The 26123-nt window shown below is 36.0% G+C and overlaps 1 protein-coding gene across 1 annotated transcript in view; it reads right to left on the bottom strand.

The window, feature by feature from the left end:
• The window catches only part of BRD1 (bromodomain containing 1), a 55486-nt gene that overhangs the window by 11434 nt on the left and 17929 nt on the right, over window positions 1-26123 (bottom strand). Inside the window, 5 exon segments of the mRNA XM_029083521.1 lie at window positions 14570-15058; window positions 18315-18575; window positions 19378-19690; window positions 20502-20630; window positions 24212-24343. Of these exon segments, the coding sequence (XP_028939354.1) occupies window positions 14570-15058; window positions 18315-18575; window positions 19378-19690; window positions 20502-20630; window positions 24212-24343 (1324 nt within the window).

The following is a 26123-nucleotide window of genomic DNA, read 5'->3' as shown; positions in this document are numbered from 1 at the left end:
AAAGAGTGTTGGGGACTCCCTCCTAATGCTATCTAGTTCTTCCTGAAGGTCCTTCCATTTTAGTAACTTCTGACTGACAGTATCATGTCTGTTTTCTGTGATCAATAATATGCACATTACTATTTTTTACTATCTTTCACCTAGCACAAGTTTATACATGTCCAATGATACTATATTTTAATAATTGCAATGAAAACATGAAAAAAGGCTTTTATATTACAAGCTACTGATTTGATGGGCTGCCACCAATCCTGCTCTGGGTCTGCTAATTCACACGCAGTATAGTTCTTATTAAGCCATTTCCATATTTGATTAAAGAGAAAATTTAAAAGGTTTAAGATAGTGTTCTGAAGACTTTCGGGGTAGGGAGGGGGAGGGACAGGGATTAGGACTGAAAAAGAAAGAATCCAACACAGACTTGAGAGTATCAACAGAAATGAATTGGCTACAGACAACGGTACTAGCCTGCAATCAGCTACTGCAAAGAAAACAGAATTTTAATACTAATTAAATTCTGAGCACACTCACTTCCTTACAATAAACTGAAGTTTTTAGATAAGACATATGACCAGCATGCTTCTTATAGTGCAAGAAAGAGCAACCCAACCCACCCATCCTATTATCAGAATCTGAAAGGTCATAATGATCTTTGTTCATTCAGACACAGTCAAATAAGTGTATGCAACTTCACATGCCTCTCCATAGCACATTATACTATGAGACAATTACGGCAGAACTCCCTTTATTAAGTTTTAGTTCTTCCAGTCTGCTACAAAGACCTCTGCAAAGAAGGCTTACCATTAAGGAACTTAAGCTTAGCAAGTTACTTTGTATGATCCAATCGTCTTTCAAGGTATTTCCATACAGTGGTGTAAAGGATTTCCTCCTCCACCACCAGTAGACCTTCCATTTGAATTATCAACACAATTTTAGATTTTTAATAGAAAAAGGAGAATTTATTCAATGGTCTGAAAGATTTACAGATAAGCATTCTCTTTCATAGTCACTTAGTTGACATTGTTGAACATTCATTTAAGACTACTGCGAAACTCCTATATTTGCCTCTGATTTCCTATACAAGAAAAAAAATGATAAAGGTAGTACTGTCTTGACTGTTCAAGCACCCAACTCCATGCTACTGATTAATCTTATTCTCATTCTCAGCAAGTCAATAAAAATAGCTGGAGATTAAGGAGTTTAGTCCTCAACTATACTGAAAAACCTGTCAGAACAGAGTATGCTTTATAAGAAAGCTTAAATTCCCCTATAACCTGCCACAGGACACTTCATATAGCACCTGAAATGAAAAGTTGAAAAAACATTCTGCAAAGATAAAGAGTAGATCTCTTAGGTCTCTGTAAATAACTATTTTTCTATTCTTAGATAGCCTGTCAGACCTATTTTTCAAGTGAGGTGTAGAAACTCTTGTTTTCATCCTGCCACAAGCCAGAGACACACCACTCAAATTATCATTCTGGCATCTAGCTAATATAAATCACGCATCAGTAGAAAAAAAGTTAGATCACAAATTCAATTTTAAATTTAAAGACAGATCAAGTAATTATTGCTACCAGAAACAGACCACAGTTCAGGTTCCCAATGGACTGCGAAAGTGTAAGGAAATACGCGTTTATTCTTGTCAGAGTATATATAAAATGTTTAACCATATGTATGACAAATATGACTTCCCTACGTATCTCTACATGCACTGGTTCTGCATGTGTATGTATACTCAGGACAAAAAAAGTTAGGTAGTAGCTTCACATTTTGATTACTTCAATCCATTTATGATTGTGCTGCTGCCATAATTGACATTTTGGCTCTCTAGGTCCCTTGCAATGGTTTCTCCTCATTGTCACCATGTCAGTACCAAGAAATACGTGGTCATGGTAATTAATTAGTTTTTCAGCAATGCACTGGGCAAAGCAACCATGCAACTGCCTGATTACTGATGTTGAGAAACAAGGATGCAACGAAATACGCAATTATAGCAATGGAGACAGCTCTCTGCAGTGGTAGTTCAGTATTACACTAGTTTAAACACAACCTACATTAAGAGTTTAATGACTCATTTAATTCACTAATGTAGGTTTTTAAGATTACAGTAAACTAAATTTTTTCAATCTGTAGAATGACTACTAAGAGTGGAAAAAAACCCTTTTCTGACAAATGAGGAACATTAAAGTGCAAAAGAATTTAGAGCTTCTTGGACACATCTCTTGCTTGTAGAAGTATGAAAAACAAAGAACATGCGGGCTATCAACAGGAGCAATTTTTCTGAGTATCAAGCCCTGAATGACATGAGCTTATGCAGTCTATGAGACTCAGTTTACACAGTATGCTTTTCAGAAATTATAAGGAATAAGCATTATTTTAAGAAAGGAAGACCTCAATGCTTATTTTAAACTAAACATACTCATATCTAGTCACAGACGCAGCAGTTCCCAAGTGACTTTGTTACTTGACAGAAAAATCCAGGCAATAAATCGAAGTGCTTTATGGTATCACTGATGTGCAAAAAATAAACAGATACACTATATTTACATGCTATAAGTAGGAATTTGGGTTTTTAACTCATTACAAAACTCTTTCTCCCATAAATCAAGAAATATGCAATCTCCTGTAGCTACAAGTGAGATTACAGAGGATCCCCATTTGCTTTAAGAAATTTGCATTTTATTGGCTCAAAAGATATTACTAAGAAGGTCAAATAAAGAAAATCCATGGGAGAAATAACTCATCCTGCTTTTGCAGATTAGTAGCTTGGGTAAGCTTGCAACTAAACCTCTATGAGGCATTTACATTTTCCAAAAGCTCATGATTTTTTTAGATCAAATGAGCCTTCTCAACAGTCATGGAGAGAAACTTTATTATGCCAAGTACTGAATGTCTGACACATACCCCCTTACCAACACTCCTGAATAAGAACAACCTCCCTCAAAAAAAATCCCAAACATCACACTACAACCTTTCATTAGTGGATGATTCCTTTTTATTTTCCCCTCTGTTCTCAGGTTTCTTCAAAAAAGCTGTCCATTCTCAGAGGTAGATCTCATCATTTTTCATTAAAAAAAAAGGAATTCACAAATAGTGAAGTCTGCCATCAATCTTAAATGCAGGGTAACTGCCATTTCCAGTCTTCACTTCCAGACTTCAATTTACATAGAAAGTTTACTTCCATGTCAGTCATGGCATATAACACACATAACCATTTTAAAAATACAAAAATGCTAACTATAAACTAAGAAGAAAATAAAAGTAAGCAAAAGATGATCAGCTGATACTTTTTCACAGGTTTCTCACTGCCCTGAAAATTGTATTTGAATCTTATTGCCCCTACCAAATTAAAGGCAGCAGAAAAAGGCAACTGCTGCAAGACAGTAGTTCAGAAAAAGTGACAGAGGAACAAAACTCAGGATAGTCCACCAATGTACAAAATGGTGCCACAGAATACAGAGTTGTGCATTTCAGATTGTAATCACATCTTGCAGTTCTGCTGAAACAAAAATAAAGAAGCAGAACTTGTATAAAATTATTCTAAATAAATTAAGCAACATCAAGCATATCCAAAAGTAAGATGAAGTGCTGAATAAAACCACAGCTGAAGAGCTGAGAAATACTGAAAAACACTAATAAATTTCAACCACTAAGAAAGTGGAAGCCTTCAAAAAATGACTACACACACTGCACAGCACTTACATAATACTATTTAGGTTCATTTAAACAGGCAAGAACTAATGAACTACCCAGCACCAGTGACATTAGTCTTCATTAAAATACATATATTAAAGAAAAATTTGTATTTTATTAAAACCACATAAATGCACAAAAATAGGTAAAACCTTTTTTGTATGCTTTACTTCTCCGAAGAAGATTAGACTGTTTTTTCAGGAAAAGAAGAGAATGGAGATGGAACATTCTTAACTAATCTGCTCTCACAGGGCATGTTCTGTGAGTAAGAACACTGGGACTGGTAAAAATCTGCGACCAATTTGTGTCACATATACTACAACATGTACAACTTTATAACTTACGGAAATGGGGCAATATATTGAATGAAGAGCATAGTTTCATATATGTCAAAGACTTCCTCCAACAGTGTTCATTTTTTTTGTGTTTGTTTTAAGGATGGCTCGTGTCTCCAACATGATCCAAAATAATTACTTCAAATGTAATTGTCTTTCTGCGTTCCAAAATGATCATTTAATTGAATTCCATTCCATGTTGAGGATAACAGAAAATAATTAGGATCCAAAGAGATAAATACCCAGCATGATATTAGTTAATATGAGAACCTGGAAGACAGTGAAAAAGCCATTAAGTCTCTCTGAAAGGAAACAGAGCTTTCAAATAAATAAGCCATCCTTACAGCAGCGTCCAGAGACAGTGAGAATGTGTTCTAACACTAATACTCAGCTAAAGTTTCAAAAGGGGCAAAACTAGATTAGAAGTTTAATTTTGATTCAGTTGTCTTTCTTGAAAAAGAAAATATATGCAAGTCACTGAAAGCACAGAATACAATCTCCATGTGCATGTTATGCATCAAGAATATGGTTTTGAAATGTACCTAAAAATCCCTCCAGTAAGAGTGAGAAGGGGGATGAGCCTTATTTAAGAGGATTTATATATACAGATATGCAGAGACAGGATACAGGAATACATTAAGATAATAAATAATCAGAAATTATTGTATCCTTAAATACACAAACCTTGAAAATGGGTGTACTGCAGCAACAGGAAGGCATCCACAAAGTTTTTAAGAGGTGAACCTTAGAATAATCCTATAAATGTCTACTTCCAACAGTAAATTGGAAGTAAGTGCAGTAAGAACATTAGACACAACCCCTCTTTCAGAATACACAGATGACTATCTAAGCATGTCAAAGTTTACAGTTCTTAAAACAGTCTTCAGTATACAGACAAAATGGGAGCCAGTTACTCACAAAGATGATAAAATTTGGTGTGAAGAGTCCCCTTGGAAATAAACCTTTTAAAATTTGCTGAAATTTCGTCATGGACAAAGACAGCAAAGAAAGGTCAGTGTGAGCCCATGATGTGGCACCTACACACTAAACAGCAGCAGCTTTCAAGATCCTAAACAGAAAAATTTAATCTTTGTTGGTTTAAGTAACACATACAGTTTGGTGGGTCACCAAATAGTCAGTTTGTTATGTTTCAAAAGAATGCTTAAGAACTCATCCTGTAACTACTAATTTGCTTTAAAATCTGGGAACGAGAAGTGTCCCTGGCTAAACAGATGAGAGTCTGCTAAAATAGCTGAATCTGAATTGCACAACAGAAAGGAAAACTAATCAAAATTTAATAACTACAGCTTCCACAAGATAAGGTTTGTCTGTTGCTCTGAGCACTGTAACAACAGGATCATTGTATTGTAGGACAACTGGTCAAGATGTTCTAAAATATAGAGGTAGGAGGAAACACTAGTGGAGGAGTTTGAAAACATTCCAGAAAAACCTGAAAGGAGAAAAAGAGCATACAAGCAGAAATGTTTCACAAAAAGTGTTTTACAACTACTTCTAGAGAGTATCAACTGTTCTAGTGGCACAGGAAAGACTGATGAGAGTAGTAGTATAGTAGAAAATGCCATTAAAAAATGCAAGCACAAAACCTGAAGAATTTAAAACTAACTTTACAAATTGAATTCTTTAGTCAGCTCTAGTTTATGTGATTCATGACACATAAAACACACAGATGCCTGTAAAATGCAAGATTTAAGTGTCTGAATCACACACAGATCAATGGTATGTCATTCAGTAGTCAAGAAATACAGTGACTATAGAAAGTCAGTAATATTTAGGACCATTTACTTCTCATTATCTTGGCAAAGACTACTTATGAGGATTTAAGATCAGAATATTTTTTCCAAACTTTTTTTCTGAACAAACAGTAAAGATCCTTTAGAAAAAACCTACTTTCTCACACGTTTTCCATTTGAAGTTTTCTATTTTCTCACTTACCAAATCCTGATATAAATTGAAAGAAAGAAAACTTAAAAGAGTTACTAAAAACTTTATTCAATGAAGATTGTTTTCATTCTCAACTTACACAATGAAAAAGCATGATAATTATCTATCAATATATTGCATCACAAACCTAGGGCCTAGCGGTCTTTCATAGCAGCTCAGCAGGACCTACAAAGGCAGGCTACTCCATTCCTTAAGTGGAACGAACTTTTTTTTCTTAAATTACTATCTAAATGATTTTACACACAGCTTTTACCAACTGTTTTTTTTCTTTCTTCTTTGAAAATAAATGTTTCACTGTCATTGTAAGAACACGATTGCTGGGCATGGTATCCAAAGAAAAATAAATAGAAGAACAGGTGAACTTCAGAGCTCTCATGTAAGCATGTCCAGCAATCCTACTGTATTAAAAAGGCAACAAATAATTTACCATTTATTTGCCTTTTACAGCTATTTAGAAAAACCAGTTCTTAATTTGTGCTTCATTCTAGGACAGGGAACCAAAACTGAAGTAGCCATCTGAAAGAAAGATGAAGGCAGAAATATCTACCAGAGATATGCCACTCCTGAGATGACGTACAGGACAACATAGTCAACTGCAAGTCCTTGAATTAGCCAGTTACTTCATTAAGTTATACAGCAGTATTTTTGACTTATTTTTCCTAGCCTTTTTGTACCTTGAGAAAAATTTCACACAGGGAGATGAAAACCTCAAGTGATTAAGTATAAAAGATCCAATGCATACTAAAAGCATGGAACAACCTCCTTCTATGATAGTTTTCACTGTACTTCAGTAAGTGCACGATTCAAATCTTTTACAGACAGTAATTCACACTAAAAACTTATTCCAGCCCAGCAAAAATTAACAGGACCTGCAATCCTAAAATTGTCTTCCTGGCTTAAATGAAAGGAGCTGCAAAAACAAACTAAGAAGTTTCACTGCTCACGCCGTCAACCTGACAGTGCTTGAAGTGTCGTCAAGTGAAGATAATGAAGGACTACTAAACAACCCAGCTTGCTATTTTTAGGCAGCACTGAACACAGAGTTAAAAGAAGGCTGACTTGCATATTCACATCTTTGTATCTAAACAGATTAATCTATAGTATGTTTTTTTCCCCTCGGACCTAAAATACTTTTATCTTTAACAAAAACCCCACATTTTTATAGAACTTGGGAGTACTGAGCCTTTCTTATCAGTTGAAGATTAGTCTTCAACATCTGTATTTGTCTCCTTTTTTTTGTCCATGACATGCTGTTACAAAGTAATTTCTGAATGACAGCTGTATTATTACAGCTTTGGAGGGAGGGGAAATGGGAAAAACAAAGGAAGAAAGGACAAAAAAGGATTGAAAACAGAAAGGAAAATGGAAGTGGGATGAGTGTTACCATGTTAGGATAGCATGGCCTGACAAAGTCCAAGTGACAGACTGACCAATGAACACTGTTTTGGTACCAACAAAATAAACCCAACTTCAAGTATTTTATCTACGCTTAAGTAATACAAGTTTCTTTGTATGGGATACCTTCTTACGTGCAGACCTCCTCTACACACACCAAAGAAACTATGTCTAGGTACTACAATGGGAAACACAGAAGAGAGCTGTCAATTAAAAATGTCCCAAAATGTTGACTGAATGTATGATACAGCAGAAGACTACATATGACCATAACTACTCTTTATGGAAAACCTCCCTCTATGCATGTAACTACAGAATATATTCTCATCTAGGAGGAAAAAAAGGGAAAGAAAACAAACCAACCCACACACAAACCTTTTCTGAGACACATTCATACTGCAGTCAGTTATACTGTCAGAACTGTCTCCACTCGTAGCAGAATGAGCCCTAAGTTACCTGTATTTTTGACTTTCAGGTTCAGTGCTCGAAGTTAGTGTTGGAGTCACTGGATTAATTTTTATGATCATCCATGTCTTGCATCACTCCTGTTGGCAAGTATGTGAGTGCTGGACTAGATGACCTTTAGAGGTCCCTTCCAACCCAAACTATTCTATAATTCTATGACATTCCAAACAGGTCAAATACAACAGTGATTTGATCACCTCTGGTACCTTATGTACTTGATACAAGGGACTTCACAATACCTAAGCCTGTGAAAATGAAGGTAGGTCATCTATACTCAGCTCCAACACCATGGCAAGTGTGTTCTTAACTTTTAAGCATAGTGAGGATCTCAAAGTCACTTTTTTTTTTTTTAATATCTTCAATAAATCCAACAGTTGTCTGTTTACCACTTTTTAGAAAGTCCAACCTGCGTTAAGAAATGAGCTATGCATTAACAAAAAAACCCCAAACAACTGAAATGCCAGAATACAGTGAAAGGCTCCACAACTCCTACAGCATCAAGAAATCAAAAGGGACATCTAGAAATATTTTTTATTATTATTACAGAAGATTGTCATGCTGATCTAAGTAAACACAGCAATTCTGAGTTGGATGCTAATAACTAATATCTTAAAAATAACCCAAAAGATGAGACTTTCAAATAAATTAATAGGTCTAAGACCCAAGAAAAATTTTTAAAATATTAATGCATATGATAACTTATGCATGCACACACTTCACAAGCCCTGAAAAAAAGACAAAATCCCCGTTTATCTAGCTGTTCATCAAATCCCATTGTTCTTGACTATATCAAAATTCCCTCTATTCTATATAATATAAATCAAGAAATAAGCAAACGATTTTTAATAGTGAAGAAGTTAATACTATGGTTCTTTAGATGAAATAAAACCAAAAGGAACCTTTATTCTCTTGAATGTTACTGCAATTGCTGAATGGTATAAAACATGGTATAAAAAAAGAGGTTTCCTCCCTCCTCTTTTTGCCTTATGCGCTTATTTTACTCCACATGTATTACAAAAATCCTCTCCTATTTATAAAAATTTTTCCAGAAATTAAATTGGCAAAAGTTTTAGTAGGGCTGCTGGAATTCCTCTATAAAGCTTGAGAAGGCCAAATACAAATAAAGAAATGCAGCACTCATTTTTTTCCTGTTCCTCTCCTTAACTTGCCCGATTTTCTTAGCAAATGGCCAGTTTCTCAGTAGCCTATCATCTCATTGAAAAGAAACAAACCAAATAAAAAAAGTCACCAACAAATAAAAAAAACTCTTGTCAAAACCAAGCAAAAATGCACTAGCATCTCCCTCTATAATTTTGGTAGTGTTCTAGTCAAACTTTACTTTCTCAGCCTCTTTGGTACTTACGGGCTGCTGTGCAGCCTAGTTTTATCCTGACAGCTCAGCAGTCGAACTCCTGTAGTCCCTGTGTCTCTATACTGACAAATTTAACAAGGCAGGGGATAATTCCTTTTAGGCCTTCACAATCTCCAATGCTTGGTTTGTTTGCATATACACCATAAAATGTTTTATGTTTTGAAACTTCCTGAAGGCAGGCAGCTGAAGTTTTTGGACATCACTAAGTGCTTAAATAACTAAATTTCACACCAGATTTTACAGGAAACAATCACTATGCATCTACAGAAAAAAAAGGAACACAAAAGGAATAGTTTTAATTCAAAGTATACAGTATATATAGTATATTCTAAATACTTAGTTTCTAATTAAAACAGAGGGTACCAACACAGTAACTGTGAAATAGTTCTAAATTTATGAAAGCTTCAAGGTGATGGATAAAACCAAGAACAACATGAAAATTTAATCTGAACCTAATCTAGCATTTTACAATGCTCAAAAGGTATCTTAAAACAGTCATTTGTGCCAGGAGTTTATCTTACCTATAAACAACTCAGAGACAAATTTTTAAATGGCCAGTAAAATCTACCTGCTATCCATTAATCAGCTTTATTTCTCTCAGATGTAGTCATTGCGCCAACTAATTTCCTGATAAAAAGGATTATCTTTGTAACAAAACAGCAAGGTAAGTATACAACAGTTATTTTGAAACAGTCACTGAACTTGTCGTGGTTAGGATTTGACATGCTTGAACTTCAAGAACCATTTAACAATCTATGAGATCAAAATTTCGTGAGTAAAAACAACCTATCTTCTTTTTGAGATTGCTAGACACCATATGAAGCAAAACCAAGCCATACCAAGTATGTATAGCAAATTTTTAAACACATCTCTCCACTACTTAGTTGTCAATTTCCACATAGCAACTACGGAGAAAGATGTGCTACATATATAAGTGAAAATGCCATAATAGACTGCTATGAAATTTAAATTTAAGGTTACATTACACCGTTGCTTCATATTTTTTTTAAACAAAGATTCACGTATAAAAGGAGGTCAGAGCACTAAACTGAACTGAACTCCTTTCACTCCTCTGAGGATTATGTCATGTGAAATAGTCCACCGTTTCTGAAAGCAGCTAGTATTTCAATACTAATTTTGTATATGAAAACCAACAATACATGGGACATCATACTTACAAAGTAGTGTGCCAATGGATCCTGTCTGTGTCTTCCCTGAAACTAACTGGCAAGCACCCCAAGCTCAAATGTAATTCAAGAGAGCATAATAAAAGGCAGCCTATGAGAACAATGAAACATCAGACAAAGTAGGTGTGGTTTTACTTAACTAGGTAAACTTGAGAGTCTTCCTTTGAACTTCTTTGTATAATACATAAGTGACATGAAAGGAGGAAACATTGAGGAGACTGAGTAAGGTGAGGCATCCTTAAGTAATGGCAAAAACCCCACATTGGTTACTAACAGGTAAGGAAGAAAAAAAGATGTGACAGTGCAGACCACCTCTCAACCACTTAAAACATTAAATACTTTGTATATTAAGCAAAGTCCTTTTTATTGACTTTTTTCCTATATCCACTAGAATTGAGGATAACTAACAATCATATCAGTCAAAGAAAACCATGCAATAATAATTCATTTCCAACTACAGTGACTGCTCATGAAGCTGTTAACTCAGAAAATGCACACAAGAAGCCTGAAGCATGACTTTTCTGTCCTGGTATGGCTTTGGAGGGAAAGGCTCATGTCTGCTTAATTCTTTTAAATAAAAACATTCTTTTACCAGCAGCATGAAATTAAAATTTTGTGGAAAAATATCCAAATACAAAAAAAAAAATTCTATTACTATACACATAATCTCAGTTATATTTTTCAGAACATAAGACACTGACACGAGCTTGCATACGCAAAAGTAAAACAATTCAACTGGTTTTAAATCTTGGAAAGCATGTGCTGGCTTCCTGCTGCTGAATCACAGCTCAAAAAGCTGCCAATTGCAAATTGCTTAAAGTAGTGTGGAGACACAAGTTTTAAGATAACACGAGGAATAAAATCTCCATTGTGAAAGCAAAATGTGTGGTTGCAAATGGAAAAACAATCATGGGAATAAGATCTGATAAGCTGACACATCTGTATGAACCATATATGTTTAAAAGCCCCACATACTAGTAAAAATTAACTAGAACACCTTCAGGTGAATTTAATTTGGCTAAAATATTTCAATTCACATACACAGTCTCTTCTCGAACAAATATAGAAGTTGTTTAACTATAAATGCCCCCTAAGTATTAATTCTACATAAATTTAACTCTGTGCATATCTACCTTAGTTTCAGGAAAACCCTACAGAATTTCATTTAAAAAAATAATCTTTTAACCTTTTGGGTTTTATTTCTGTTACTAGCCTACATATTACCTTGAAAAAACCCCAAACAGACATACTCTAGAAGTTCTGAAATGAGAAGAGTACTAAAATTAAAAGAAACTATCTGTAATTGTTTGGGTAGGGGTTTTTTCCATTTGTTCTAAAGACAATCAAAAGCATATTTGCCCCACAGAGAGGAAAGGAACAAACTGACAGATTTTAAATGTATTCATAAATCTGGTGAGGTTTTTTTTTTTTGGTCAAAAATCTGTTTTCCTATATAACAAAAACATTTTTTCTGCCAAAGAAATAATTCACGTGTAAGATAAAAATTTAAAGGAATTAGTACCAATTCCTGGTGTGATCTCGCACAAAATGACTCGCTGTGCATGTGAAAATGCAATCTGTACAAAGGTACATAATGAAATGTAAAATGGAAGAGAAACTGATGTAATCTTCGTGGACTTGTGCACAGCATTTGACACTGTCGTGCATTATAACCTTGTCTCTAAATTGCAGAGACATGGACTGGATGGATGGACCACTCAGTGGATAAGGAGTTGGTTGGATGGTTGCAGTCAAAAAAGTTGTGGTCAATAGCTTGATGTCCAAGTGGACACTGGCATCCCTCAGGGGTCCATATTGGGACCGACACTGTTTAACATCTTTGTCAGCAACACGGACAGTGGCATTGAGTGCACCCTCAGCAAGTTTGCTGACGACACCAAGCTGTGTGGTGCGGTTGACACGCTGGAGGGACGGGATGCCATCCAGAGGGACCTTGACAGGCTGGAGAGGTGGGCCTGTGCTAACCTCATGAAGTTCAACAAGGCCAAATGCAAGGTCCTGCGCCTGGCTCGGGACAATCCCAGACATAAATACAGGTTGGACAGAGAATGGACTGAGAGCAGTCCTGAGAAGGACTTGGGGGTGGTAGCGGATGAGAAGCTCAACATGAGCCGGCAATGTGCACTTACAGCCCAGAAGGCCAACCGTATCCTGGGCTGCACCAAAAGAAGCATGATCAGAAGGTTGAGGGAGGTGATTCTGCCCCTCTACTCCGCTCTCATGAGACCCCACCAGGAGTACTGTGTCCAGTTCTGGGGCCTCCAACGTAAGAAGGACATAGACCTACTAGAGCGAGTCCAGAGGAGGCCACGAGGATGATCCGAGGGCTGGAGCACCTCTCCTATGAGGACAGGCCGAGAGTTGGGGCTGTTCAGCCTGGAGAAGAGAAGGCTCCGGAGAGACATTTTAGTAGTGTTCTAGTACATGAGGGGGGCCTAAAGGAAGGCTGGGGAGGGACTTCTTAGAAGGGTAGGTGGTGACAGACAAGGGGTAATAGCTATAAAAGTGAAAGAGGTGAGATTAAGATTAGATATTAGGAAGAAATTTTTTCCTGTGAGGGTGGTCAGACACTGGAACAGGTTGCCCAGAGAAGCTGTAGATGCCCCCTCCCTGGAAGTGTTCAACACCAGGTTGGAAGAGGCTTTGAGCAACCTGGGCTCATAAGTGTCCCTGCTCAAAGCAGGGAGGGGTGGAACTAGACAATCTTTGAGGTTACTTCCAACCCATACCATTCTATGATTCTATGAAATTTCCTACATTAAGGACTGTTAAGTTGGAATATTTGGAAACCAAAGCTTTTTATATCATTAATTAAGATTAACTCACCACACTACCTTCACATGACTCCTACTTCAGAACTGAAGTAGAAGATCAAGTACATGCTCTAAGCTGTTATGAAAAGCAATAGAAACTGGGGTGAAACAAACAAAGAAACAAAAATACAAATGAAAAGATTCCCCCCTGCCATACCAAATCTTACTTATAATTTTCTAATGCTAGGATTCCAGCATTAAAATAATTTTCCTCCTCACTTCATCATTAAAAAAACCATAAAACAAAAACCCAAAAAAACCTCCACACCACCAAAAAAACCCCAACCAATTCTCCTCCCCGCAAACCACAAAAATATCTCACAAATAACACAAACACCTTTTGGAGCACATCTTCACAATAAATACTGAAATTAAATTTCCATCTCTTTCAGTTCAAAGACACAAAAAACCCCACGTGCTGTTTTCATACCTGCATATGGGTTATCAACATGACAAGGAAGCAGAGTATTTATTTCAAAGATAATATAAAAGTCATAGCAAAGGCCATGGATAACATTAAGGAAATACACTTAAAGTAATTTCCTTATGCTACTGTTCTTCCTCAAAGACGGTTTTATTCAAACTTCTCCAACAGAACTATGGTTCACTAAGAAAAGGTGCAATTAAGGTCATCAACTGTACGGCACCAATGTATCAAGATAACTTTATTTTAATGTTTTTTTAGAGAAGTCCCATTAAGAGCATAATCTTACACATAGATTCTTCAACTTTATTTAAAATAAAGTGCACACACTAAAGAAAAGAAACACAGGAAATGTCATTATACTTTGTGATTTTAACATTTCCATAAAATACATGGGTATACAAAACAACTCATACACAGTCATCAGCTTCATAATGTGAAAATATGCTTGGAGGAACACTACAGCAAAATAAAGTAATACACAGAACATATATTTGCCATGCTCCTCCTTATAACAGTTCTACTTTTGGCACCACATATGAAGTTTCCATGTAATTTAACAGGGAATTTCCAATAACGCAGTGGATTCACCTTTCCTATTGGGTGCAACAAGAGGAAATAGAAAACTGTTTTTTTAAAAAAAAACAAACACCCACCCATATATGTAAACTTCAAGATTCCACAGTAAAAACTGTGAAAAAAGTAAAACTTGGTTCACTAAGTCTAATGGTATAGGGCCAACACAAAAATGAATCAGTAATTTTCTGAACTGTAACTACTCAGCTATGAGGAAAAGCTGTTCAAGTGCTAAAATCTGAACATTAGCAATTACATGTATGTAAAAAAATTAGCAGGTATGTTAACTTTCGAGATGCAGTCATTCAAGTAAGTTCTGTAACATTTACCTGTATCCAAGCGCTTTACAGGGGACTCATCATCAACCTCAGAATCTCCACATGCACTCCTTGATCTTTTCCTTGGGTGCAGAAGTGTCTCCAACCTTGGAAGGACTACAGACAAAAAGGTTTTGGTCCCTAGCTGTGGAGAAGTTGGCTGGGTTTCAGTGTTCTTTGCAGACTTTTGGGGGCTTATACTTTTCGATTTGCAGAAGAGAATGGATGTACGTCTGTTTACATCAGTTGATGACTCAGCTACAGCAGAAACAGTCGACTCATTGAGATTACTGTCAAGTAAGTGTTCTGGAGTGTGTCCATTTATTTCTTTCTGAATGGAAGTGCTATATAATTCATTATCAAATTTTACTCTTTTGTAAAGCTTACTCTGCTCTGGATTGAGTTCTACTGGTTTGAGGGTTGGTGGTTCTGAATTAGTCTCCAAGTTTGAAGGAAGAGGTAATGCATCTGATGGTTCAAGTTTAGGGGGAGATTTATCTCCTGAAAAAATTATAAATAGAGTGTGATTTTTGAAAACCTGTAGTTATAAAGTCTATTATAAAACTCACTATAAATGTGCAGCCCACCAAATAAATTGTTGTTTGGAAACAAAGCATAACATTTTAAAAACAAACCTTGTCTAGCAACAATCTGTCCTAGTTAGTAGTTCCTACTTTTATACTGGGAAAGTAACAGGGGTAGAAAACTAAGTGTTTATAGTTGGTGTTAACAATTTACACCTGGATAAATACTTTTTACTTCTCATGCAGTTGTTAGTTTCATTAACTAAAAACTAAGAAATTATTTTTTTTTTAAATAGGAAGTTGGAGTGGTGGATAATTATCTGTTAAATGCAATTACACTGCCATTCAAGTAAAATTTTTGATAATATAAATTTTTAGCTATTTCATCTTATCAATATTTGCCTTACTTGCCTAAGACAAATTTTATCAGAGAAGCATTAAAAAAAAAAAAAAGTATTTGTAACCTGATCTACTAGAATTAGCTAAGAAGTGTTATAAAATTTACAGAAAGGCAAGATTTGCAAAACAGTTGTGGCTAGAAATTTTATCTACCAAAAAGAAAAAAAAAGGGGGGGCGGGCGGAAACCCAAACAACTACTCCCAAAGTCTTGCAGCTTGATTAGCCACTAGTTGACAAATACACGCGTGACAATGCAGACTTGGTAGGAGAAATCAGAAAAACCACCCTCTACCATTTTTTTATTTCCTTCCCTCTTTTAAAAACAAATAAACAAACAAAAAAACCCCAACAAACAAAAAAACCCATGATCACTCAATTCCAGTAATTCCATGCTAGGAAAAGACAATGGAGATACAACTGTGAGCACATAAAACCAGTTTCAGTTTTTCATCTCAATTGATGAGAAAGAAAATAAACATTCTACTGTTGCAGCATTCCCAAACACAAGTACAAGAACTTCCTAACCCGTAATTATGAACTCAGAAAGATGTTAAAACCTTCTTTCTAGCCTTCAACAGAATCTTTTAAAATATGAATAACATGATGCTTATTCTAGAGCAACTGTAGGAGACCAACGTAATATTTATGCTATCACATGAAATTTTAAAATTTAGTTAACTTTTCTATGCTACCTGGAGAAAAAAAAAAAAGGTGTAAAAACCCAAGTGTTTATGTCCTGTACCTCTAGTGGATTAAATATTATCTCCCTATGGTTCTACTTTTGGCTCAGCAATGCTTACTTTGAAACAACGGCTTCCAAGTGCGGAAAAATCTCTGCCCAATTGTTCAAGGTTTAATCAAAAAATGGCATTGTTCATACAAAAAATATATTGTTAAAATAAAGTGTGACTATGCTCACATCCTTTGAAGGCATATAAGTATTAGAATTGGTAAAATTTCAAGACATTTAGAAAGAAATTTACAGTCAGATAAGCACATTTAAAACACCACCAATTAAATAAGCCTGTAGTTTAGAATGTCCAAGGTGACTGTTCTTTGCAAACAAATTCTGATTTTCTTATAATTAATTAGAAAATATTAAAAAAGATTTAAGCACAGAAAAGCATTTGAGAACTATTTAGACTCTAAAACCGAGATTTCAGGGCATTATTCTGGTCCCATATTTTTCACATTATCAGAAACTGAACAGAATTGCAAGGGGGTAATTCACAGCTCTTCTAAAGTCAGCTCCTGTAGAGATCCTCCTGGGCACAGGATTCTACTACTTTCCTAATTTTTTTGGCAATTTGTTTTCTTTACTCCTCTAACTACCTTCCGTTTCAGAATCAAAATTTGAACTAATGACTATTACTCTTCACTAGATCAGAACTGTAACACCACCACCAATCAACTCTGGAACATGCTCTTCATTATGCTTTTTTTTTTAAAGCGTACTGTAAATACAAGAAAACAGCTACTGCTCACTTTTGGACTATTTTTTGCACAGCAGCTGCCGTGAAAGTCTGTGTCATAAAAATGTTAAGCTACAAGTAAAAAAAGTTAGTGTGTTAATTATTTGCCAGAAACTAAATTCTTAAAGAACTACATTCAGTGGCATCATCACTTGGAAGATTAAAAAACACCCCCTAATTTAAAAAATAATAAAAAAATAAAAAAAAAATCATTAAATGTTTTAAGAGTACTTAATGGTCTCAGAACAAGATGAGCATGCTGATTCATGTACACTTTTTCTACTACTGTTGCTCACATCTCAAGCAAGTTATATGTTTGAAAAGCATTGTCGTATCACACTCAGAATTAAAAACCAAGTTGCTGTTTGAATGGCAGTTAAGGGCAGTCGTCTTACTGACTTCACCTTTTAAAAATTTGGTATCATCAAGCTGCACCAGACGCAGACTCTTTGATTTATTACCATGCTTCCACTTTCCCTTGAGCTCTTGCCTCCTCCCACTCAATGCACTTACTCAAAATGAAACACGTCTCTAACTCTCCTAAAGAAAAACAGGTTAGCTTTTTAGAGAAGAGTTGATCATGAAACAAACTCAACAGAACTTTTTTTGACAGACTAGATTTTTTTTTTTGCATCATTTAAAAATGAGCAATAAAGACCTCAGTAACTGATTTAAAAGCTAAAAATGAAAATACAATACTCAACAGAAATATAAATTTAGGTCTTTCAAGTATATTGCTCTCATTTTAATCAATGGGAACTAGTCAAGAGTAGGTGCAGTTTTGACAACAGTGTTTTGAGGAGGAAAAGAAGCACAAGGGGAAGGGCTGGTTAGATATAGCTGACTTGATCCTACAACATCAAGTTTGTTAAGTCCTATCAACAGTTAGCTTTATTTTAAATAAACAAATAAATAAACAAACAAACATACCCAAACCCATCCTCCACCCGCCCCAGTGTGGAGTCGAGAATAAAAAAAGCTACAAAAGACAGTACAATGGCCAGAGTTTTCAGCATCATTGACCTTGATACATATTTTGGCGTTTAAGTGGATTTCTGAAAGTAAAAAGATTTCCACTCATGTATTTCCAATTCCTTTTCATATGAGATTGTTTGCACTTTCATTTCTTAACAACTAAATTTTTTAAAAAGTCTTGCTACAGTGAAAAATAATGGAGGGAGGTTTTGTTAGAAAAGATCATTCTCATATTCTTAAAACATCTGTTCTGATTCAGTGCCTATTTGTCCATTTAAAAATTAAATATAATATTCATTTATTGCACTCTTTAATTCACATAAATAAAGCACCTGACTGAAGAGATTCAGAACAGAACTGATTTAAATATGGTTTAAAAATCTTACCTTCTTCTTCTCCATCTTGTTCTAGGGCTGTGCTTTCTTCTTCAAAACTTCCAATACCTGATTCTATTTGAGGAGCTTGGTTGTGTTGCTGACTTAATTTGTTGCGAATAATGCTGATTTCTTTCTTTAACAGCTTTGATCTTTTGCTCCTTGACCCACTGGATTTCATTGCACAGGTGAGATCAAGTTTTTCTAGCAACTCTCTCAGCTGTTCTTCCAAGGACATATGCGCTCTGTTTGCAGGATTCAGTAACCTATCCACTGAAGTCAAAATACACATAATTGAAAATGTGTTAGCGCTTCCCAGAGTATTTCCCATAATAATAATACCAACAGGAGGAAAAAAAAATAAAATCCACTTTCGAGAATTAAAAAATGTAATAAAAAAGCTACTTAGATTACAGCTTTAGTAGCTTCATCGTTATCAGTGAAGAAATGTTGAAGCGAATGCCTCCTATATAGTCACTGGCTTTCTTGAGCAAAATGCTGATCAAGAAGAGTTAGTAGGAGCAAATAATTAAAAGGTCAGAAGGAAAACATAACCAATCCTTCCTAACCTAATATATGACTTCCTTCTTGTCAAAGAGAAGGGCAAGATTATGGTTCTAAAATAAATGTGTTAATTATTCTCCTCTATTGCCAAAACCTCAGAAAACTGATGTGTATGTCAAAAAAAGTAATTTTAATTCCTTGTATTACAAGCTGCTTGATTTTTTAATTCAGTAAGTTATTTAATAATGTGCTTAACTTTATGTGCACTGGGAGTCATTTTCCATGACTCACAAGCGTACACTTTAAGCGCTCAGTTTAAAAACATTTTTCTTGTATCTTGTTTAAATTAGGCTCTGGCATTATCAAAATCAGAATCTGGATAATGCCATTTTCTAATGACAGATCTAATAGAACACGAACACTTGAATCTTTCAAGCAACGTTTTTAAGGGGGCAGGGGGGTAAATCTAGTCAGCCAACTGAATAACAACAATTTTAAACATCTGTATGGAATGTACGTGCTCTGTGTAATGAAAGAAGCAACTTCTAAAAAGAATCCAAAAATATCTTACCATCTTCCCAAGAGAAAGGCTGGGGTGACTCAAGTTTAGGCCGTTCAGGTAAGTGCATTCCAGTTTCATTATTATAACCGATTCCTTCAGCATCTCGCCTAGCTTGCCTGAGAACTACACCTCCTTGATCTCTTAACCGCACTGCAGCTCTATAGAATATTGTATCTTTTGCATTGTATTTCATACAGTTATCTATGATAAGATTGAAGTCTTCTTCAAACTCACTGAGGTTTTTATAGCCTTGAGCATCTAACCGTTTTCGCATGGTAGAGAAATCCATAGGATGTTTAATATGATCCAAATAGTCTGGAACCTTTGAATAAATATTTGAAACATGAATGGGTAAAATTCTCTTATTACAGGTAAAGTAACATTAGCTATTAACTAATCCACATTTTTTAACATATCTTGTAACATCTCAAATCAAGAACTTCAAAATGTAGCTTAGAATTGCACTTCTTGATATTGCAAACGTTTGCATGCCAGCTGAAGCTTACATATTACAAGTTTGTGCATCTTAGGTAACAACTTGGACATCTAAAAGATACTGAAACTACGTTTTTAAAATTCTGTGGTTTTATATACACACTATATGAGTATTTATGCAAACGCATACTAATAAATGTATGTATCTACATATATGTACACATATGTACTGTATGTAATATATGTGCACATACATATATGAACAATTTATACAGGCATGTATACATGTCTACATATTATTTATACACATGCATAAATGTGTTGTATAGATACATATGTCCACACATACACACACAGGTACACGCTCTAAGCCTATCTAGTTTCCCAGTGAATGAAAAGGAATTTCAGCTGCAAGTAAGAACACAATATCCACATCTCATTAAGACACCCTTTGAGTTTGCTTTATCAAATAGTCTTATCGCAAAAGATCAATATGTACCCATGTTACTCTGTCCAAGTATTTTCCAAAAATTATTTTGGTATATGAGCATAAATAGACTTTCATAGTAGTAAGTCATAATTCATAACGGAAATTATCAGAATAGAGTGCTCCCAACCCTGCATACAATGACTCATTTCTTGCACTTAAGTGCCACCAAGTCATATCTGAACATAAGGAAATGCAGATTAAAACACACCTCTTTAAGGTTCACTGGCTGAGCAAATATACGAGCAGAATCCTTTTCCTGCAGCTGATCCAGAACTGATCGCAGAAGTACAGTGAATGGAGTAAGCTGAAGTTCCATAGCAACCTGTTCAATCTTGACCTAAAGAAGAAATGATTATCAAATTGAGCATTTTTCATTAAGATACTGTTTTAAAAGTTTTTTTGCAGCAATAGTGAAGTACTTTAGGTATGAAACACAGTATAAATATATTTGAGTAAATGAGTTCAATGCTACTTTCAGTATCATCAGTTGGCATGTCTGACACATTTTCAGTTTATGAAAAATCATAACTTTATAAGAAAAATCATTCTCATTCCTTCACTGTAGACTGAAATCCAACTCCAGCTTCTCAGAACTGGAATTTGTATTTTATCTATAAATTAATTTTGTTCCATTTTAAAACTGTATTTCTTTCATTGAAAAGATGCTATATATAAGAACAGCTTCATATTTTGCCAACAATGCAAAAATAAGAACAAGAATTTAAAGGTAACATGTTTAAAATTAAATTTCAATTGTAGCGGCATGTTCAAAGTATAAAAAATAATTTGATTAACATTTACAGGCTACCTAAGACCAAAACGAAGAGTAATTTTAAAGACAATGTTCTACGTAAATTCCAAGAAAATAGTATAAAAAACCAGAATCAACATCTTCAAATACTTGATCATCCTTCAGAATTTTCATTATTTTTGAAGTATTACAACTCCTCTACAGTTTTATTTGCAGGCCATTTAAGAGTTATCAACACTGAAACAGTCTTGTTATGGCAAAAATATATTCTTAATGACATATGAATGGTGTGTGTGTATGCATATAAAAATGTAAACAAAGTATATACACACAGAATCACACACACAGAATACATGTGTATAACTAATAACACGTAATACATGTGTACAGCAAGCGATATGTGCATGTACAGGAATGATGCATGGGATTCCACAAAGCACTAAAGAATTACAAACTATATTAGCTTGCAATGAATGTTCAGCTTGCAAAAAGTAAATATAGATTTTTTTTTTTTTTTTATAAAGAAGAACAACTAAAGACTCATAAGGACAAACATTTTGTTTTCATTTTTTTCATATAAAATGTTATCTTTCTGCATTATTATGTCCTCAAATCTCTTCTCTCAGCAATGTTAACTCTAGGATATTATAGGGCGTTGATGCAGGGTTTTGGGTTTGTTTTTTTGTGACAGGAGAATAAAGGTGCCATTCAGTACAGGCACATGGACTGGGAAAACCTGAAGAGATCAAATTTTCTACAGTTCTTCAGAGAACAATTGTATTTGCAAGTGTAATGGAATTGCTTGTTAAATAATTTCTCTACACCAATGCATGCTGCAGAGGCAACAAACAGGAGGAGTTGGAGGCCACCATGCTGCTAGAAAGCTACAATCTGGGTGCTGTTACTGGAACTTGGTGGATGAATCCCTTGACTACAGTGGGCCTATCAATGGCTACAGGCTGTTTAGAAGGCACAGGCAGGGAAGGAAGGGTGCAGAGGTTGCCCTCTACATCAAGAAATGGGTAAGAGTGTGAAGAGCTGTCTCTGAAGAATAGCACAAAGAGAATGAAAGCTTACGGGTAAGAATTAGAAACTGAAGCAACAAAGGGAACCTTGTGCTTGGTGTTGACTACAGGCTGCCCAATCAAGAGAAGCATCTTGCCGAAGCCTTCTTACTCCACATACAGGAGGCATCACACTTGTAACTTCTTGTCCTGCTGGGGGACTTAAACCACTCTCACATCTGCTGGAAAAGTAGCATGGCAAGCTGTAGGCAATCCAGGAGACTCCTCAAATGCACTAAAGATAACTTCTTAAGCCAAGTAATTAACAGACAGCCCTACCAGAGGGGACGTAATACTGGACCTGATGGTGGCTCACAGAGTGGGGGTCTGCACCACAGCAGTGAGCTAATGAGAGACATCACGATTGGAGGTAGCCTGGGCTGCAGTGATCAAGTTTGCAGCCCTGAGGGATATGGGTTAGGCAAAGAGTAAAGTCAGGACCCTGAATTTTTGGAAAGCAACTTCCAGTTCTTCAGGGATTTTGTCAATGGAGCCCCCAGGAAGCTGCTCTCAGGGACAAGGGAACAGAACAGAGCTGGCAGATCTTTAAGGATGCTTTCCATAGAGCACAAGAGCTCCTGATCCCCAAGTGTATGAAATCAGGCAAGGAAGGCAAGAGACCAGCATGGCTGAGTCAAGACGTGATGGTCAAACTAAACGACAAGAAGGAAATGCACAGGCAGTGGAAGCAGTGACAGGTATTCTGGGAAGAGTACAGGGATGCTGCCTGGTTGTGTAGAGATGGGGTCAGGAAGGCCAAGGTGTGCAGCTGGGGCTGAACTTGGCAAGGGATGCAAGGAAAGTAAGAAGGGCTTCTACCAGTATGTTGGCCAGAAAAGAAAGGTCAAAGCATACCCACCCAGGTGAGCAAGACTGGCAACGGATGAGGAGAAGGCTGAGGTACTCAACTTTTTTGCCTCAGTCTTCACTGGCAACCTCTCTTCCCACACCTCTCAAGTGGATGGACTGCAAGGCAGGGACTGGGGGAGCAAAGTCTCTCCCTACTGTAAGAGAAGATCAGGCACATGACCACCTGAGGAACCTGAACATACGTAAGTCCATGGGACCTGACAAGATGCACCCCAGAGTCCTAAGAGAATTGGCTGATGTAGTTGCCAAGCCACTCTCCATGGTACTTGAAAAGTCACGGCAGACAGCTGGAATCCAAGGTGACTGGAAAAAGGGAAACACTGCACCCATTTCATATCAGTGACAGTAGAACTGAGTACACCCTCAGCAAGTTTGCTGACAACACCAAGCTGAGTGGTGTGCTTGACACACCTAAAGGACAGGAAGCCATTCAGAGGGGCCTAGATATGCTTGAGAAGTAGGCCTGTGGGAACCTCATGAGTTTCAACAAGGCCAAATGCAAGGTCCTGCACCTGAGTCAGAGACCCCACCTGGAGTACTGTGTCCAGCTCTGGATGCCTCAGCACAGTAAAGACATGGATCTGTTGAAGAAGGTCCAGAAGATAACCACAAAAATCATCAGAGGGATGGAACACCTCTCCTATGAACAAACACTGAGAGAGTTGGGGTTGTTCAGCCTGGAGAAGAAAAGACTCTGGGGAGACCTTATTGTGGCCTTTCAATACATAAAGGGGACTGTGATTCTGTGACTTGTAAGAAAAATGTGGACAAACTTTTTAGCAGGGCCTGTTGTGATAGGACAATGGGTAATGGTTATAAATTAAAAGAGGGTAGATTCACACTAGACATAAAGAAGAAATTTTTTATGATGAGGGTGGTGAAGCACTGGAATAGGTTGCCCAGAGAGGTGGTAGATGACCCACCCCTAGAAACATTCAAGGTCAGGCTGGGGCTCTGAGCAACCTCATCTAGTTGAAAATGTCCCTGCTCATTGCAGAGGAGCTGGACTAGATGATCTTTAAAGGTCCCCTCCAACCCAAACCATTCTATGATAATTTTATATATTTTCAACAGTTTGCATGACTCTGTGTGTGCACGTAAGTTTCTTGATCCTACATGAGGATTAAAAGACAAACGCTGCAGTCTTTCTATTGCAAAAACCTATGTGTGAGAAAACTTAAAACTACCTTTCCTTCAGAAAAGTTTAATCAAATTAAAAGGTATTCCATTTACCTGTTCTCTTTTTAATTTTTCACGCTTACGTATAAGTTCAATCAACAAACGCGCTCTTTCCAGATCATGGCGCAGCCTTTGCCAATACTTTAATTTTTCTTTTAAGGCTTGCATTTCTTCATCATCTTCTCTCTAAGAAAAGAATCAAAAGGTTTTCATTAAATGAAAAATGCTAATATTTTTATAAGCTAGTTTTATGCAATTACAGAACGTATTCAAGGGGACAGAAACTACTATCTTATAGTTACGCATTTGGTCATAAACTTCACACTGCAACAAAAGAAAACCTCTGGTCAGCGAATATTCTAGAGTTTCTCAACCCTCTAGCCAAAGCCTGAAATCTACAAATTGGAAAGCGATCCTGTGGTGAAGGCTATTTACATCAGAAAAAGCAATAGAGAAAACGGCAACATAGCAGTATAACAAGCTGCAAAATAAGATTCAGTATTTTCACATCAAAATCCACACCATGTGAACATCATCAGCTTCTTCAGAAACTCAAGCCTGGTAGAAACAAATTCTTGTGCTTAAGGCAGTCCACTTCCCTCACAATCAGCAAAATTAGGACACACTTGTAACAGAACAAAATCCATATGACTTCTGAGGACAGGAAATGAAAAGCAGTTTAATAAATAATATAGTAACTTCAAATGGTACTGCAAATGGGTAATGCAGAAATATAACCTTTTACTGAATGGATGAAAGAATTTAATTCACACATTTTTAGGACGAAGTAGCATTTAAACACTTGCAGTATTTAGTTCTATTTGTACACAAAGAAAACAGCACCTTTCCCGTTTTTTTTTTTTACTATTTTTCATAACAAAAAGGAGGATATTGGAATACTACCTATAGTGTTCAAATAGTATTGGTAATTCACTAGAAACAAGGCCATAAAAAAGTCAAAGTCCTGATATTAGTACCAAGTATACAAAAGAAACATCTGCTTTGGAAATTTAAATTCATTTAAATTACATTTAAAATGAATATTTTAGAAAAGAATCTCAGAAAGAGGTCCAAAGCCTTGTATGCTTGCCTGTAACTAGCATGACACAATCTACACTCGATAAGTAATCATCATGTGAGTCTTTTTAAAAAACTAAAACAAACAATAAATTCTGTAAGTTACAAAAAATAGAAGACAGAGGAATAAATAAAACTGGATAAGCAGATGAACAACAACCATTCCAAACTGTTACACTCAAAGCAAAAATCTCCTTAACAGAAGGCTAATTTAGAAATACCATAGGTCCTCTAAAGGAAGCTTGTGCAATTTTTTTCAGCAGAAGGTTCTAAAAATAGAATGGAAAAAACTGTCAGTTTAAAAAAAAAAAAATCATCTAATAAATCTGCAAGTGCTACGATTATATGTCCTGCATCATATTTTATAGCTTTACACACTTCATAAAAGTAAAGGCAAGTAGCTGTGGAAGCTATGAATTTAGTTTAATTGAATTTAGTTTAATTCAAATCTCTGATTACACTGAAGTGGAAAATCCTTAACTATCAACATTTCTTTTAAGGAGTTAAGTCTTGACTTAGTCACATAATAATTTAACTGTTGAGGGTCAGAATAGTTTCAAGTAAATTCTGACACAATAAATATCACATTTTCAATTCCTTAAGATTCTCAAAGACTCACTGAATTAGAAAGTCTACACTGCCACTAACTGCTGTTCTCCTACACCTCTTCATCTCTGAGTACAGACCCCATGTCTGGAAAAGCAACCTGTTAACTGACACAGCTATACATTCTTTTTTCATAGTTTTACGGTTTTTCAGGACTGAAATTAAGTTGTGGCTATTGCTAAAAGGGGAAGGCTTGTCCTCCCTTTGCTTGCAGCCATTCAGAGTCTGCTCTTTTGCCCTATGCAATTGCACAGTTAATGAAACTGCGGAACTGATCCTGCTG

The sequence above is a fragment of the Antrostomus carolinensis genome, unplaced genomic scaffold, assembly GCF_000700745.2.
Source record: "Antrostomus carolinensis isolate BGI_N321 unplaced genomic scaffold, ASM70074v2 scaffold4662, whole genome shotgun sequence".
Taxonomy (NCBI): Eukaryota; Metazoa; Chordata; class Aves; order Caprimulgiformes; family Caprimulgidae; genus Antrostomus; species Antrostomus carolinensis.
The sequence above is the reverse complement of the archived record's forward strand: the minus strand, read 5'-3'. Positions and strand labels throughout refer to the sequence as shown.